This window comes from Cebidichthys violaceus, unplaced genomic scaffold (assembly GCF_023349555.1).
Source record: "Cebidichthys violaceus isolate CVI_PGR_0920_01 unplaced genomic scaffold, fCebVio1.0.p SCAF_5, whole genome shotgun sequence".
In the NCBI taxonomy this organism is placed as follows: Eukaryota; Metazoa; Chordata; class Actinopteri; order Perciformes; family Stichaeidae; genus Cebidichthys; species Cebidichthys violaceus.
In genome coordinates this window covers 15,498,233-15,514,780 of record NW_027176705.1, presented here as the reverse complement: position 1 = coordinate 15,514,780, position 16,548 = coordinate 15,498,233, and the positions used below count along the sequence as shown (strand labels likewise).

Sequence of the window (16,548 nt, the reverse complement as noted above, 5' to 3'; positions counted from 1 at the left end):
GTCTTAAAATAAAGGTCAATGTTCATTGTAATAAAGGGACATGTTGAACGCAAGGATGTGGCTGTTTGATGAACAAGTTCTTGGACAATGGAGCTCTATGACACAGAGGAGTTAAATATATCAGGCTTGTTGTATTATTAGTGAGCTAAATTCAGTGGTAGTTTTAGTATTTATGGGATTGTTTGAATATCAGCAGCCTTCTCCTTTAAGATTTAGTATAGGTCAAAATCTGCATCACAGGAGAGATATCCTTGTCTGGGTTAAGCTACAGAAGTGTTGGACCCCACAATTTTTCTCACAACGCATTTCTTTTAGATCCTCCCTTCCTGGTAAAAGCTTGCAACTTTAAATCTCTGCATTTCCAGGTTGTAATCCAGGCTTTCTATTGAAATTCCTCCAAACCAAAACCAAAAATAGCCCCAGATGAGATCATTGTTTTTTTATAAATATGGATCTCCAGTGCTGCAAAAAACATTTTACAAATGTTCTCACATGCCGAGTTGAACAAACCAAAACGAACTGATCCACAAGAGATACCTGGCCCCAAGAACCTCAAATCCTCTGAGGATACAATATCAAGAAGACACCTTCAGTGTCCAGAGATCACAGAGCTGTGCTGATTATCTGGCAGCAGAGGGCGCTGTGAGCCAAAGCTATCCAGCATATTTGAAACAAAAACTGATTCTCAAGCTTGAATAACTTATTGTGTGTCTGATCTTACGCATGTAATGTATGACGAATCAGATGAGCAACAAGTGCAACGTGTGTGTGCTGAAACCGGCCTCTCCTGCACTATTTCAGGCACACAGCCTTTGTAGTTTCACTCTTATACCGGATCTCCCGTTTTAAGCTCAGACTTAGCGCAGCTGATCCCAGAGACATAAAGGCACCATGCCCCCATCTCTAACCAGTCAAAGGGATCAAGATTAGCCATCACACCCACTGTCACCCCCCCCCCCCCCCCCAACACACCACCCCTCCAACCCCAATATACATACATGTCCCAAGCAGTGGGCACACACACACACACACACACACACACACACACACACACACACACACACACACACACACACACACACACATGTCAATCAAGTGCCTCTTGTGAGGCGGGCATCAACCCTTTGAACATAAGATACATGCCACGTAGAGTCCCCCTCTCTTTCCTCTCATCCGCTCCCTGTCTCTCTGGTAATTCTCCACAGCTGAGGTGACACATGGCACTGATCCCTTGAGAAGGGCCAAGGTCAGACCGGGGGCACAGACGTTAAGAGTGGAGGACCGCTTCAGTATCCAGTGTCGTTCATTTAGTGTGATACACGTAAGCAATTCAACACATGGACTGCTTCCTAAAGATGCAGACTGCTGCTGCTTGCTGCTCTCCATTCTGTCATTTCAAAATGTGTTTGTAATAAAATAATCAAATGGTTGGTCTGCAGGTGAAAGTACAGTACACCGCTGCATATAAGGATTATTTTGGTTATTGTATTATCTAAAGATTTTTTTTTTATTTTTTACATTCATTGTTTGGTCAATAAAATGTGTTTGTTGCTCACTGCCGGTGGTGGAAGGTAACTAATACTCTACAATTATCAAACAGCTTTAGTTACTAGTTACTTTAGAGCCATGTGTATTACTTTATATAGCGTGGTGCATTGGTGCATTGCTGTAATGTGAGTTTTAGGATACTGTTAGAAATGCTGTCGTTTGACTTAAAAATCACTCAAGTGGAAGTGGAGTCATTTGTGTTCAAATGATATTATTTTAAAGTACTGACACGGTAACCGTGACGATACTCTTAGAAGCAGCTAGCCTGCCATTGAATGTTATTCTGGCTGTAACTATTTTAAAATATGTATACATCCTAATCAATCAGGAATGCTATAATCTGCTTCTTTTTCTTTTCATTCTATGTACATATCTTATTCTCGTACATTCTGTACTTGCAATAAGAGTCAAATGTGTTTATTTTTTATTTATAGGTAAATTGATTTATTAAATGTTGTCATATGGGTTAAGAAAATTCCCGTACTTCTTAAGCTAAATAAACAATTTAAAAACCAATTGGATGATCTGAAAAATGTTTCGTGACAAAGCTGTAAACCGGGCTGTTTTTCCTTCTTCGCTCATGAAAAGTTGACACATGGTTTTCAAAGGACAGCGACGGTGTTTCTCTGTGGGCTCCATGTGACTCTGTTCATCCAGGAAGAGGGATATGTCCTCTGTTGCTCTTTATAGGTTTCTTTTCAATTAGAGGGTTTTTCCTGTGAAGTTTTTTTCTCTAAGCAGTGCAGGTGGCATGGCAGTCCATTATTGGTTGGAATGCTGTGACATTTTATTTAGACATTCATGGTCCCAAGAGGATGAATCCCAATGACTCGATTGATGACTTGTTCTGTAGCGACGCCACAAGGTTGACTTTTTAGTTCTTATTTGAAATATCTCTACAACAAGGCGGATTGCTGTGAAATTTGGTACCCAGAGGCTGAATTGTAATAACTTCATGACTTTTCATTTAGCACCATCATCTGTTCAGAATTTCATTGTATCTAATACTTATTGATTATCACCAAATACCGGCAAAACTAATGACATTCCCATCAGCCTCAGCTGTACTTAAAGTGCTAATTAGCAAATGTCTGCACCTTGACACTCTAAACTGAGATGGTGAACATGGTAAACATGTTACCTGCTGAACACTAACATGCTAGCATTGCCATTGTGCACATGTTAGCATTTAGCTCATGTAATGGTATTTTTTACGTAGTACATATATATATATATATATATATATATATATACATATATATATATATATATATATATATATATATATATATATATATATATATATATATGTTTTTACTTAATATATATTTCTATTGAGTATATTAGTATATGTTTCTACTTAGTATATATTTCTATTGAGTATATTAGTATATTGTATGCATGCATAAGTACTTCTGCTCTGAACTTTGTTGAACTGCACCACTGTGTCTTTGTTGTGGGAAAGAAGTATTCTCTCTACCCTGTTCACATAGATAATTGTGTTTTGAGAATGTTGTATGAGAATATCCCAGCGCCAAGGCCTTTGGGCCGCTTGTTTTGGTTGCTGGCCGTGTGTTTTGCTTGTTGTTCCTATCAGTCTGAGACCAAAAGTCTGAGACCAAAATGTCTGTAACATTGGCCATCGGCCCCCACCTTTGCTCATTCTGCATAAAGAAAGCTTGTTCATTTTTTTCGAGGTTCTTCCTCACTGAGACTGTACACATTCTGTTGTGATGATTGAACCTTTTCTGCTCAGAAAATAAATATACAGAAGGGAACCTCTGGTCTTTGGTATTCTTTATTTCAGCAGCAAAAGGATAGAGTATTGCATGTTGCACCAACTATAAAGCCCTCTGACACAAAATATTATGATTTGGGGGTTATGTAATGTTCAATTATTTCATAGTGTAGACTGATGCTCTATTATTTTGGTCCACTCTCATATGCATGTATGTGAACACCTGCATTCCAGCCATACCTCTGTACGAAGGAGGCTGTATCAGAGCACTGGCACTCCCTCTCTCGGCTTCCTCCTCCTCACTGCAGGAAGTAATTGAACTTGAACAAACATGCGCACGCACGCACGCACGCACGCACGCACGCACGCACGCACGCACGCACGCACGCACAATCCAAACTAATCACAAAGACCATTACTTTGAATCAAAAGTGTTGTACGGCAGTTCAGCTTTAGCCTCTAGAGCGCAACACTATCACATCAGTCAGGTCGTCTCTTAATAAAGAAACCGGCTCCTGTGGAGGTCTCACTGCCAGCAGTTGTTACTGTCACTCATTATCATCACAGCCTCCCCCTGCGCACACTCACACACACACACACACACACACACACACACACACACACACACACACACACACACACTCACAGGCAAGTTGGAGCTTGAGCAAACACCCACACATGACCCCAGTATGCATGCACACACACTCGCCCACTTCCAGAGAGAGACACACACACACACACACACACACAAAAGCACACATGAGCCAAGGAGCATGGGCAGCAGGGTCACCCTAGCGCCATGCTTCATAAAGGGCGCCGTTACAATAGGTTTACTGTTACTCTGACGACTGCCGGGATACAATAGGACTGAATGTGCTGGCCTGATGCTCCTCCGTTTCTCTCCATTTTTCACTTGATGACAAGGAAGACAGACTGAGGCGAGACAGCATGATATCAGAGGACGCCCCTGAAGGTGAGTTGGCTCATTGCAGGGTTGATGTGTACCTCAGTTTCTATGCATAGTTAATGTGTAGTGCAGAGAGAGAAAGGTATGTGGGAGAGTAATTTATGGATTGCTGAATTTCTGATGAGACTCTTTAAAAATCATGTCATGACGTGCTTCAGACACCACTGTCAGATTTCCTTCACTTCCCTGACACCTAACTGAAAGGCAACAGGTTTCAAATTTAGATTAAAGTCAGGTTGAAATGTGAGTAACAGTATGGTGTAACTGTGACACCTTATTACACCCAAAGCACCCATAACCCAGGTTACAAAAAATGTTTTTTGATTGCATCAGGCTGAGATATTTCTTGAGAAATTCAAAAATGACAAGCATGGAGAAGGAGGGGAGAGGAGAGGAGGGGAGAGGAGAGGAGAGGAGAGGAGAGAGGAATTAAGCCCGAAGAGGTAAACATGAAATGGCAATTTCACAGACGGACACTTCAAGAAGGCTATTGGTTAAGGTGGATCAAAATACAGGGAGCTGTGGAGAGAGGGATGTCTCTGAAGGAAGAAAGGAGGAGAAGAGAGGGGTGGGGGGTGGGGGTGGGGGTGGGGGGGGGGGGGGGGGTTTGGGGGTGACAGATGGGACTCACCCAGATCCAGAAGGGTGTGGTGCTGAATTGTGAGATTCCTCTGAGTTGGGACAAGCAGCGATATTTGCACTGCAGCTGTCAATGATTCAACACCTACGTAGCTCCCTCCTCCTCACCCCCTCGTATTATACACACAACACATGCACACACTCATGCTCATATTTCATATCCTGTGATAGGCCTGCATGTCTTGAGTCAAGCGTCAAGCTGAAAACATTCTTGGGAGACAATGACAATGATTCACGTTCTTGTGTCGTTAACGATTAACATATTTTCTGTTAGGGTGTCTGGGTTATCGGTGTATACAGGCTGTATTTGCTGATGGCGAGGCCTGTCTGTACTTTATTATTCGTCTACGGCCAGAGTTCAATGATTAGGCGATTTTATTAGAGTGAAGCTTAAATCAAGCCATATGACATCTGTCTGTCTGTCTGTCTGTCTGTCTGTCTGTCTGTCTGTCTGTCTGTCTATCTAAACATCCATCTATCTATCTATCTATCTATCTATCTATCTATCTATCTATCTATCTATCTGTCTATGTTACGTTCAAACTGCTTAAGTACTTCAGTACTTATACTAATACAGAAGTATTAAAAGCTAAATGTACTTCAAGTATCAAACGCAGAATACTTATTCTGCAGAAGAAAATGGCGTAAATATATTGTCACATGAGGTGAATAAAAAAAGTGTAAGTGGCTTACAGTGTTGAGAGGGTAAATGCTTATTCAGTTGAACTACTAACACCTCACGCACATCTGAAAGGTGACAAGGAGCCCCAACTACACACTGCTTGTTTATAAGAGGGTCACAGGCCAAAAAAAGTGAACCACTGGTTTTCATTTTTTCATTAACTCGTATACAGTCATTTGAATGTAAAACATAGATCTGGAAAGTTACAATAACTGTTGAACTAAATGTAGGCATAATGGAGTAAAAACTATAATATTTGTCAGATTTTCATAATATTTTTTGCGCTACTATTCGTTCCGGTGTTGAACTTTTGTTAAATCTTCCTCCTTGTATTTTGTCTCGTAGGCTATTCTGTATCACTATGACACAATTCTGTGAGAACCAACGTGATTCATGATCAACCTATTAAGAGTTGAAAACAAACCAGTTAGCGGCCAGCATGTCAGTCATATGGTCTCTGATATCTCCTCGCGCCCGCCTCGCTTTCTCACCTGAACGGAAGTGCACATAAAAGGCAGTGCAGGTAAAGGCAGCCTCCCCTAACCAGGTAGTGCAGACCCGGACGGCGCTCCGCTCTGTAGTCTGCTTTCTGCTGAGGAGATGCACTCATGTGACTATGAGACAACTTGAAGAATTATTCTTCTGTTTCTTCAAAACCAGTAACCTCGCGGACTAATGGGGCTGATACTGCTGAGCCTGATTCTTCGGTACTGGATCACCACCGTGGAGGGTAAGCACAGAAAGCCGAGGGCTACACGTTTATAATGCGCAAACAAAGAGTAACAGTTACTCAAGAGCAAGACCATAAATGCTGTGTTGGAATTTACAACTGGTGTTTTATTGTGAAAGGCCTCTTTTTCCTGCACATTTTATTATTTTTACCTGCACTTTATTACAGATGTATTATTAGATGGATATGTTAGACATATATACGTATAGGTATGCTAATCAATGTATTATATCTTAAATTTTACTTTTTTTTAAATGTTATCATGTTCAATAACTTACATACCTTTTAAAAAGACCTGTGGTCTGCGTTGAGAAGCTCACTCTGACTGCACTGTGTTGTGTATGTGTGCTGCAGGATCATGTTCAGCTGGCAGCACTGTGACCTGTGATGACTGCCTACAGCTCAGTTCTCACTGTGCCTGGTGCACACAGAAGGTAAGCAGCCAGGGGCGCATGTATGACGACACAACATATAAGCAGATGGTTATAATGCTGTATTCTTTAAATGCATGGTGTCTGGGCACAGGTGAGCAGAAAGACATTGCTTGTTTGGATTTTGCACCTGATAATAAAACTACTATGGCCAACCATAAAACAATCTCAGTCCTCCACCTGCAAACGGCTCGACGTGTGACTCTTTCCTTCACCTCCCAGAATTTCACAGACTGGTTTTCAGTCAGCGAAAGATGTGACACGCTGGATATCTTACTAGAAAAGGGATGTGCCCGGGACCAGCTGGAGTTCCCTGTTTCCGAATACCAAATCCTGCAGGATCGCCCACTCGGGAAGAAGACAGGCAACGTCAACAGCACTCAGATCTCCCCACAGAAAATGGCCCTCAAGCTGCGACCTGGTACGCAGCCCCTTTTTTGATTCGATGATGTGGCTTGATGAAGCGCTTACTCGTTTTCAGATGAGAAAATTAGGTGTTGGATTTGTTGTTGCACAGGCAGTAAGGTGAATTTCCAGGTCAAAATTCAACACACGGAGGACTACCCTGTGGACATCTACTACCTGATGGACCTGTCGGCATCCATGATCGACGATCTGGCGATGATCAAAGACTTGGGGTCCTCTTTGTCTAAAGAGATGGCCGAGCTCACCAGTAAATTTCGAATGGGCTTTGGCTCCTTTGTGGAGAAACCCATCCTGCCCTTCATCAAAATCACAAAGGAAGAGCTGGCCAACCCCTGCAGGTATACAATAGTTATTAAAATATGACCTTCAACAACATCCTCTTTCCTCATGTTTGAAATTCCAGTCATTCTGTGGCTGATGGGAGCTTTTTTTCTTTCTTTTTTTTACTTCTGCCGTGTTGCAGCAGCGTGGGCGCAACCTGCCTGCCAACGTTTGGCTACAAACACGTCTTGTCTCTGACGAGCAGCACCGACAAGTTCAACGAGATAATCGCAAGGCAGCGTGTATCTGCAAATATTGATGTGCCAGAGTGCGGCTTTGACGCCGTCATGCAGGCGGCTGTTTGTGGGGTAAGGTTTTGATTTTTAATTAAATATCTGAAAGATATGAACCGGGTAGTTTGTGTTTCTGTCTTGTCAACGTCTTCGTTTGATTGGTCAGTTGGTGATGTGAAAAGGAGGATGAGCAGCGCAATGTGTCTCCTGATAGGACAAGATAGGCTGGAGGAAGGATTCGATGCGGTTGCTGGTGTTTGTCAGTGACGCTGACTCGCACTTTGGGATGGACAGTAAGATGGCCGGCATCGTGATTCCCAACGATGGACAGTGTCACCTGGATGGCAACAACGAATACTCCATGTCCACAGTGCAGGTAAGTCCACAGCGGCACAGAAGACTTTTTTTGTTTTTATCTTTTGCATTATGTCGTAATTACATTTACAGTTTCATGAGTCATTTTAAGGTCATGTGATGCATCGTCACGGCCTTAAAGCACGTTGACTCTTGACATTTCCTCATTAACCCTTCCAGGAGTATCCAACTCTTGGTCAGCTGATTGATAAGGTGGTGGAGAACAACATCTTGCTGATATTTGCTGTGACCGAAGAACAAAAACACAACTATAAGGTAACCTTCTTTTCATGGATGTGTTCATTTCCAGGTCCCAAAATAGAGAACTGAAAAACACAAACGTGTGTATGTAAGCATGTTTACTGAGGGCAGCATATTTATTCATGGAGCTGCATTCTCATTCAACCTGTTCGAACGAGCCGTCTTTTCTTCCCCGGGCTCTTTTCTGTGTTTTGCTTTCGAGACCACGAGCCAAAGTCTGCCCACTTTGCTCACAGTGGCTTTAATGTTTATCTGTTTTTTTTCTCACAGAACTATGCAAATCTCATACCTGGTGCCACAGTTGGAGTCCTGGCGACAGATTCGCGGAACATCCTTGAACTGATTGTAACAGCATACAAAGTAAATAAACAGTCTTGGTGATGTGGATGGCCGGGTAGGCTGTGTGTGTATGTGTGCGTGTGTGTGTGTGTGTGTGTGTGTGTGTGTGTGTGTGTGTGTGTGTGTGTGTGTGTGTGTGTGTGTGCAGGCACTGGTTAGACAAAAAAAAACAAATGCCATATTAACAGCAGTAGACCTGTGTTGAATTTAATGAAAATCCAGCCATTTGACATGTAAACGTTTCAAGCAACACACACACATGAACGAGCATAAAGCGTGCACAATTTAACCTTCTGCACATCTTTGCTTTTTTTATTCACCGCCAGTAGTCGGTATCTCTATCTTCTCAAGTCATTCTCATTCTCTTGCTTTTCGCCTTTCATTCTTTTTACGTCTTTTCTTCCCCTCCACCACCCGGTGCTTTGCATCAGCATGTTCGACCGCAAGTCTCTGCTAGTCCCAGCTGTTTGATCTCCACGTTCCTTCTGACTTGCTCTTTCTTCCCCACTGTCTCTCTATCTTTCTCTCTCCTTCTTGCGCTCTCTTTCTGTGAAATCCCCCCTTGACAGCTGTGACTCTGGTGTCACGTCCTCTAATTAATTCATCAGTTATGCCGTCTAGTCTCTGAAGAGGGGAGTCCTTTTTCATCGCAATGATTGAAAATAGTTGTGGTTTTTAACAAAAGAGAGGGATATTTAGTGATAGAAGACACATGATTCATATTTACACTTGCCTGCATTTTGGATTAATGTTTGCAGCTCAGTGGGTAGATATTTTACCCCCCCCCCCCCCACACACACACACCTAAAGTACCCTGCATCATATTTACTGAATAACAGTAGTCTTATGAATCTGTTTTACTTCACTTTAATCCATCCTCAATTGGGTGTATCCCATAAACGTCCCCGTGTTTTCTCCTCCTTAGCAACACTGAGGGCACAGTACAATTAAAGGCCTACAGGAAACACACAGTTTACCCTCTGTTAGACACCCAGACAGTCCGTCACAGAGTTCATTAGTCAGTCAAACACAGTCTTTCCTCCGGCTGAGGTTGGCTCTCACCCTTTCCTCAGGTGCTTTTGTGTAGCGGCCCAGCACACCTGGGAGGATGACTCACCCAAAAAAGAGAGCGCTAGATAGGTGGTTTCAAATTGTTTCAGCACGCTACAGGTCAGCGCAGGGTGAAAGTGTAATTCCACTCAAAGCCCACTTCATGATAAGAGAAGTCACTATATTGATTTTGCTGGTGATTTTTGCTATTTTGGGGAAGGGCATCTTTTTGTTCGGCGCTGCCGATTGTGTTTCCATTCAAAGGTGCTGAAATATATGTGTGCTGTTCTTCAGGAGCTGCGTTCAGAGATCGAACTGGAGGTCCTTGGAGACACAGAGGAGCTCCAGATGTCTTTTACAGCCATTTGCCCAAATGGGACTGTCCTCCCTGATCAAAAACGCTGCTCCAACATCAAACCTGGAGAGACGGTCAGTTGCTTTTGCTCTAATCTGCTCTTTCTCTGCATTTGTGTAGCACCATTCATACAGGCTTGTGCAGTTCAAAGTGCTTCACAGGGGACTGACAAGCTGATAAGAGTGTTAAGAAAGATAGAAAGATAGGAACAGTACAAATATATAGCATAGGATTGTATGAAATGTAAATAACAAATGATGAAAGTGATATTGAATAAATAAAAATGCTAAAGTAAATTAAATTACCAATAAAAGATGGAAATCACATACTAATTGTAAAGCAGTCTGAGCAAATGCCAGGCTTAAAAGAGATATAAGATATAAGCACTTCTGCTCAGATCCGTTTTGGAGCATACAATTAAAATTGACATTATTTGTATTTTTCTCTGATATATTAGATAAAATGATGAATCGATTAATCCAGAAAATGGTTGACAGATTAATCAATAATGAAAATCATAGGTAGTTGCAGCCCGCATTTTATCTTTGGTTTAGTGGTTTTGATAAATTCAAATAATACAGCTGCGTTATCGTTTATTTCTCTTATTGGCAACAAAATCAACAATGTGTTCATCTCAGTGTCTGACTTGCAGCCAGTCTGCTTCACACATACCAATGTCTAGGCCAAATCACGTTCTAAAACAGCTGGGCAATGTAGTTGTTTTAATTAAAATACACTCAAATAGAAATAGATGATGCATTTGTTGGGGAATATTTTCAGAGGTGGATAAATAATATAGTTCTGGCAAGGATGGTGTATGTGGGATTGATTTAAAAATGTACTACAGTGCCCATGTTCTTCATAATCATTGATGTATTATTAATAGATTTTGGACAACAGTGGAGAGGCAACATTTCTTACGATCCTCTTGGCTCCTCAGGTAGTGTTCAACGTGTCCGTGGAGCTCCCGGGGTGCATGTCGGGACCTCGACACTTCTCCCTGAAACCGGTGGGTTTACAGGACAGTCTGGAGGTGGAACTGGCGTCTCTTTGCTCGTGTGACTGCCGGCGGCCTCCCGAAGCAAACGGCAGCCGGTGCGCCGAGGGCCAAGGGGCCTTCCAGTGCGGCGTGTGTGTGTGCCAGCCGGGGTTCATGGGAGCGGAGTGCGAATGCAACGAGGAGAGCGCTTCGTTGAGCAACTGCCTCGCCAACAACGAGTCGGAGATTTGCAGCGGTCAGGGTCAGTGCTACTGCGGACAGTGCGCGTGCCACCCATCCAGCTTTGGACGCATCTACGGTCCTTACTGCGAGTGCGACAATTACTCCTGCGTTCGCTTCCGCGGGGAGCTCTGCGGAGGTGAGCGTTTGCGCGCGATGAATTACGCGCGATGAATTATGGTGTGGAGCCTGTTGCTTCACTGATTTTTTATTTGTGTGCGTGTGTGTGTGTGTGTGTGTGTGTTTTGTAGGCCACGGGGTGTGCGACTGCGGGAAGTGTCACTGCGAAAGCGGCTGGACGGGGGAGTATTGTAACTGCAGCACCGGGGCCGAGGCCTGCACGTCGGAGGATGGCGCTCTCTGCAGCGGCCGCGGGAGATGCGAGTGCGGCCACTGCGTCTGCTCCGTACCCGGAGCATCTGGGGACAGGTGCGAAAAGTGCCCGACGTGCGGAGACGCCTGCAGCGCTGCAAGGTGAGAACACGTCGATGCCATCAGATGATTGTTTCTTTACCTGTTAGATGTGAGACGTTGTCTCCTTGCCACATGATCCGTCTGTTTTCTGTGGAGTACAGGCCTATCAGGTTCTGGTCCCCTTGTTCACATGTGTCTACACCTTCCATGTGACATCAAAAGACCCCCCCACACACACACAACACACACAACAGCACTAAGAGATTTCCTTGCTCCATTGTAAAGCAGCTGTCAGGGCTGGTGCCATTTGATACCACTGTTACAGGGGAGAAGGGTGATAGAGAGCGAGCGAAGCCTTGGGAAAACGGTGATAAGTGACCAACACTGGGATTTCTTTGTACATACTGTGTCAGTGATTGAGGCCTCAGTAAACTGTCTGTATTATCTTGATAGGGAAAACTTGACCTTTTGTTTTTCCCCTCCCCTCCACACCAGGAACTGTGTGGAGTGCCATCTGCAGGATAAGGACGATGCCGAGTTGTGTGATCAAAAGTGCAGCGTCCCTAAGATTTCCATCAACATGACAGAAGGTAAAGGACTCCACAACGCACCTGTTCTGCATCTGAGATCCACCGAAATGTTCCTTAGATATGATTGAGTATTCTACAGTTGCTGCTACTTTTCTGCACAGATCTCATTACTTATGTGAGGGCAGTATGATATGGTTCAAATCATTATTGAGACTTTAATATTGATATTTGATCTAACATTGATATGTTGTTTGTATGTGTTAATGCGTGTGAAATCAAAGAGTTTGACTGTCATGCATTACACAAGAACAAACGCTTTGCATCCGTCAAACGTTGTCAAACTTTAATCGCCCATTTTTGTCAATTTTTTACTGACTCATCAAGCTGGAAAACAGAAATCACACGATAAGGTGAAATTATCATGATATGTTTGATGAAATTTGATAAACAGCGATATTGAATTATCTCCCAGCTCTCGTGGAGTATATGTCAGAATTGTCAGCTCAAGAATTTCTGTAGAAGGTTATCTATCTTATATGCTCATCTATCTCTCCAAAGCATGCCGTATGTTTTTAGATTGACTTGACACCTCACCAAGCAGGTCAGATGTCAGAACAATGTGAAAATCAACCGGCTGTGATATTTGAAACTTGCTTCAGAAAGTCCATGTATCACAGGGAATATTGTGTTCCCTTCATGTAACATTAACATCTAATGCCGTTTTTGGGTGTTGACTGTATTGTTATTATGCTCTTGCGTTGGTGCCTTCAAGAGCTATTGGGGATTTGAAACTGAAGCCAGCAACAAGGGGCCGTTGTTTGCTTGTTGCTTGTCGTCCAGGCTTGTCGATAACGCACAGTATCTGGGAATTGCTTCGCTCTTTTGGCAGCTAAACTCGTTAGTCCGGACTTTTCACGGAAGAGATTAACAAGGAGGGCTTTTCTAAACAGTCCTTGACGATGATAAAGCACTGATAGCAAACAAGGTCACAAAATCCTCTCTCTGAAGGATTTCTAGCAGGTTTCAAATCCGTGCTTGTTGACACATTCACATCACAGTCGCGTTAAACGATGTCAGTGGAAGAAAATAAATCATATGATTTGAAATAAATATAAAAGAAAGACTTTGGAAATTGGAAGCCTTGTTCTTTTTTAATTAAAGAACAACATTGTGTACAGGATGCACCAACAACTGTATAAATGTACCATCAGCCCTTTTAGCCCGATCACCTAGCTGTGCTGTAAATGCTTGTTTGTTGCTGGACTTTGTGTTTTTGATAGTGGTATCAACATAGGGCCATGCTAAGTTTCCCCATGGGTCAGAGATTTGGAGGAATGCTGACCTGCATCGACTCGGGTGTCTCTCTGAAGCCTGTACCCCCCCCCCCCCCCCCAACACCATCCATGTCCATTCAGGCAGCGCCGGACAATGGGGAACATATTATTTACCTTGTCGTACAGGCAGAGCTATTGTAGAGCATGTGAATGGCCAAAGGACCCCGTCTTCCTTTATAGAAGACATTATTTTAAACCCGCCATACTTGTGCAAGCTGAGAGGTATATCTGATTATCACAGAGGATTTTCAGGCTTCAGATGTGAAATACAATGGTGCGGTCCACGCACACCAGATTGTAGTCTTTGATATGGAAATCACGCTGACAGCACAACAGAGGCGAGTGTATCCTTTTACGTTCTCAATGTTACAATAATAATGTTCTCAATGTCGAATGGGAAGATGATATACGATGGATTCATGCCTTCCTTATGGATATGTATGTTCACGTTTCCTCTCAGATTATGACAAGAGCTCTTCTATGCAATGCACGCTGATGATGGAGAACGAGTGCTGGATCTCGTTCGGTGTGGTAAGAGACGAGACAGGGACCACTGCCTACGACCTCCAGATGTACGGTAAGCTTTACATCAGTGTAGAAAACAGATGACACAAAAACAGCTGGGGAGTCCTGGTGTGAGGCTCGTGTCGTCCTCTCTGTCCCGTACCAGGTTGCCCCGAACCTCCCAACATCCCCATGATTATTCTGGGCGTCTCCCTTTCCATCGTGTGCATCGGCCTGATCCTGCTGGCTGTGTGGAAGGTGCTGGTGTCGGTCCACGACCGCAAAGAGGTGGCCAAGTTTGAGGCTGAGAGGTCAAAGGCAAAATGGCAGACGGTAAGATTTGTCTGATGATATTCTTTATATTTTTCATACTGTCAACAAATCCCATGAAAACGCAGAAACCGACAATGAATTGATCCTACTAACAAGTATACTCTGTGTGATAAGCCAAAGCGGGATGTAGCTTATTCTTCTTTGCCATTAAACTTCCATTGTTTTCCAAAAACAAATGATTATCAATTGTATTATCAAACAGAGACAAATATGCCCCACCAATACCCATCTACTCCAAATATATGAATGTATTTCCTTCCCTCATATTATTAGTATTTGTCTTACTTTGATTTTGGGGGACAACCATGCAATCATGCATGTTTTGGAACTACAGTTCCCATAATGCTTTGAGAGCTGTAAACGGGAAGTATCACGTTGCCATGTAGGCATTTAGTAAGCTGTTGACTACAACTTTTCTTCTTTGTCTTTAGCTTATAATTGTTTACATTTTGTCAAATAAGCACTATTAAAAGTATGCCGAATTAGCTATTAGCAGTTCCTGTTTGCTATATACACATGGGAGTAGAGACAACTATCTCTGGATTAATACTGAAGAAAACTCAAAAACATGAGGATTATCCAGCAAGTTCTGGAGTTGTAAGGAGTCTTGTTTTTCTATGATTTCTAAGCGAGAATAAGACGTTTAACCCAAATTACACTGGAGATAATGATATCCACGAGAGTGCAAATCACACCAACTCTAAAGTCTGAGAGTTCAGATTTATGACTCTTAGAAGAAGTATGAATTTTGACTCATAATTGCTGAAATCAGACACAAAGGGTTTTAAAGTTAACCCCTAAACTTGACTGCCTTTCACTCCATCCACAGCAAAAAGTAGTCCCCAACAAAAGGACTGTTTATTTGAGTAACATTTGCTAAAAACTGGGATGCCCAGCTGTTCAAAGAAATTATTGAGCCTTTTTAGAGAATCAAAGTGTGTATTTCTGATCTCCTTTTAAAGATGTGCCTTTTCACTGGGAACAAATGGTTTTGGGACTACAAGCCATTGACAGGCTGGTATTTAGGGAAGGACTTACACATTGTTGTTTTTGGTCATTGACAATACAAAATATAGAATATCCCAGCCTTCATGTTTTGGTGACAACATTGTAATGATCTGTTGTTTGATCTTTTTAATAGAAAGTGATGATTCTGAATGTTAATTTGTGTTTTTTCTTTGTCTCTCTTCAGGGGACCAACCCTCTGTTCAAAAGCTCCACGTCTACATTCAAAAATGTAACTTATAAGAACACAGAGCGGGAAAAGATCATTATACTGGATCACTTCTGATGATAACTTCTGGAGGCAAACCAACATCTGAATGCACTTAAGTGTGTGTGTGTGTGTGTGTGTGTGTGCGTGCGTGCGTGCGTGCGTGCGTGCGTGTGTGAGACAGAAAGAGAAAAATGAACTGTTTTTGTACAAATCTCTGTATTGATTCAGAGATGTATAGTTCTAACACAGTAGACAACAATGTGAACAGACAAACGCTACATGATGAATTCGCTGCTGTAAAAGTGCACTGTCGATGTACTGTTGAACACTGCACTTCCCTGATGCATGATCCTACAAACTTAAACGTTTGTGTACTGTAACATGCAGCTTGGAAAGGAGGAGTCTACACTACGAGTGGTCTACTACTGAAAAGAATCTTTGTATATTCTAATGAATGTAAATATACAGGTGGATTATTATGATTTTTTTTTTTTTTAAATATTGTGTTTTTTTTATCGTGAAGAGAGGCTGAGCCTTCGATGTAAGTAATTTAGTTTTTTTTAGTGGCATGGCACATAAATAAAATTGAATTTTGACTTATTGTGAAATAATACTTTTACAACATGCAGACAGACCGATATTGATTCGATTTTGCACCAAGAAACCCAATTTAAAGTGTATTTTGTTTACAGTGGGGCAGTTTTGTTGTTGCTGTTTTGGGTCCACTATATTAACTGGGTCCTGCATTATTACACACTCTTGTGGCCCTGTCTTTTAGAAGGGGATCTGTGTGGCCTGTGCTGTGCTCTCATTGTGCATTTTCCTAAATATAGTTGTGTTTCATCAGATGACCCCATAGTGAAAACTGGAGGTCAGATAGTTTTCTGGTGTAGGGGTACTGGTTTGTAATAATACAGCTGTCGG

At 42.5% G+C, this 16,548-nt stretch overlaps 1 protein-coding gene across 1 annotated transcript; it reads left to right on the top strand.

Moving 5' to 3' along the window:
• The first annotated feature begins 4,041 nt into the window (after nt 1-4,041).
• itgb6 (integrin, beta 6) lies at nt 4,042-16,220 on the top strand. The gene is made up of 16 exons (XM_068730952.1): nt 4,042-4,259; nt 6,235-6,304; nt 6,659-6,738; nt 6,958-7,156; nt 7,253-7,499; nt 7,625-7,790; nt 7,930-8,091; nt 8,250-8,345; nt 8,601-8,690; nt 10,014-10,148; nt 11,015-11,432; nt 11,545-11,767; nt 12,203-12,297; nt 14,032-14,148; nt 14,242-14,408; nt 15,601-16,220. The coding sequence occupies exons 2-16, from the start codon at nt 6,250-6,252 to the stop codon at nt 15,697-15,699; spliced, it is 2,349 nt and encodes a 782-aa protein (XP_068587053.1). The 5' UTR covers nt 4,042-4,259; nt 6,235-6,249; the 3' UTR covers nt 15,700-16,220.
• The last annotated feature ends 328 nt before the right edge of the window (nt 16,221-16,548 follow it).

Bases quoted from the DNA above. Each gene is read 5' to 3' on its own strand.
- itgb6 (XM_068730952.1), top strand. From the start codon at position 6,250: ATGGGGCTGATACTGCTGAGCCTGATTCTTCGGTACTGGATCACCACC. The intron at 6,739-6,957 runs GTAAGCAGCCAG...TTCACCTCCCAG, and splicing joins GTGCCTGGTGCACACAGAAG to AATTTCACAGACTGGTTTTC. The intron at 7,791-7,929 runs GTAAGGTTTTGA...GTCTCCTGATAG, and splicing joins TGCAGGCGGCTGTTTGTGGG to GACAAGATAGGCTGGAGGAA.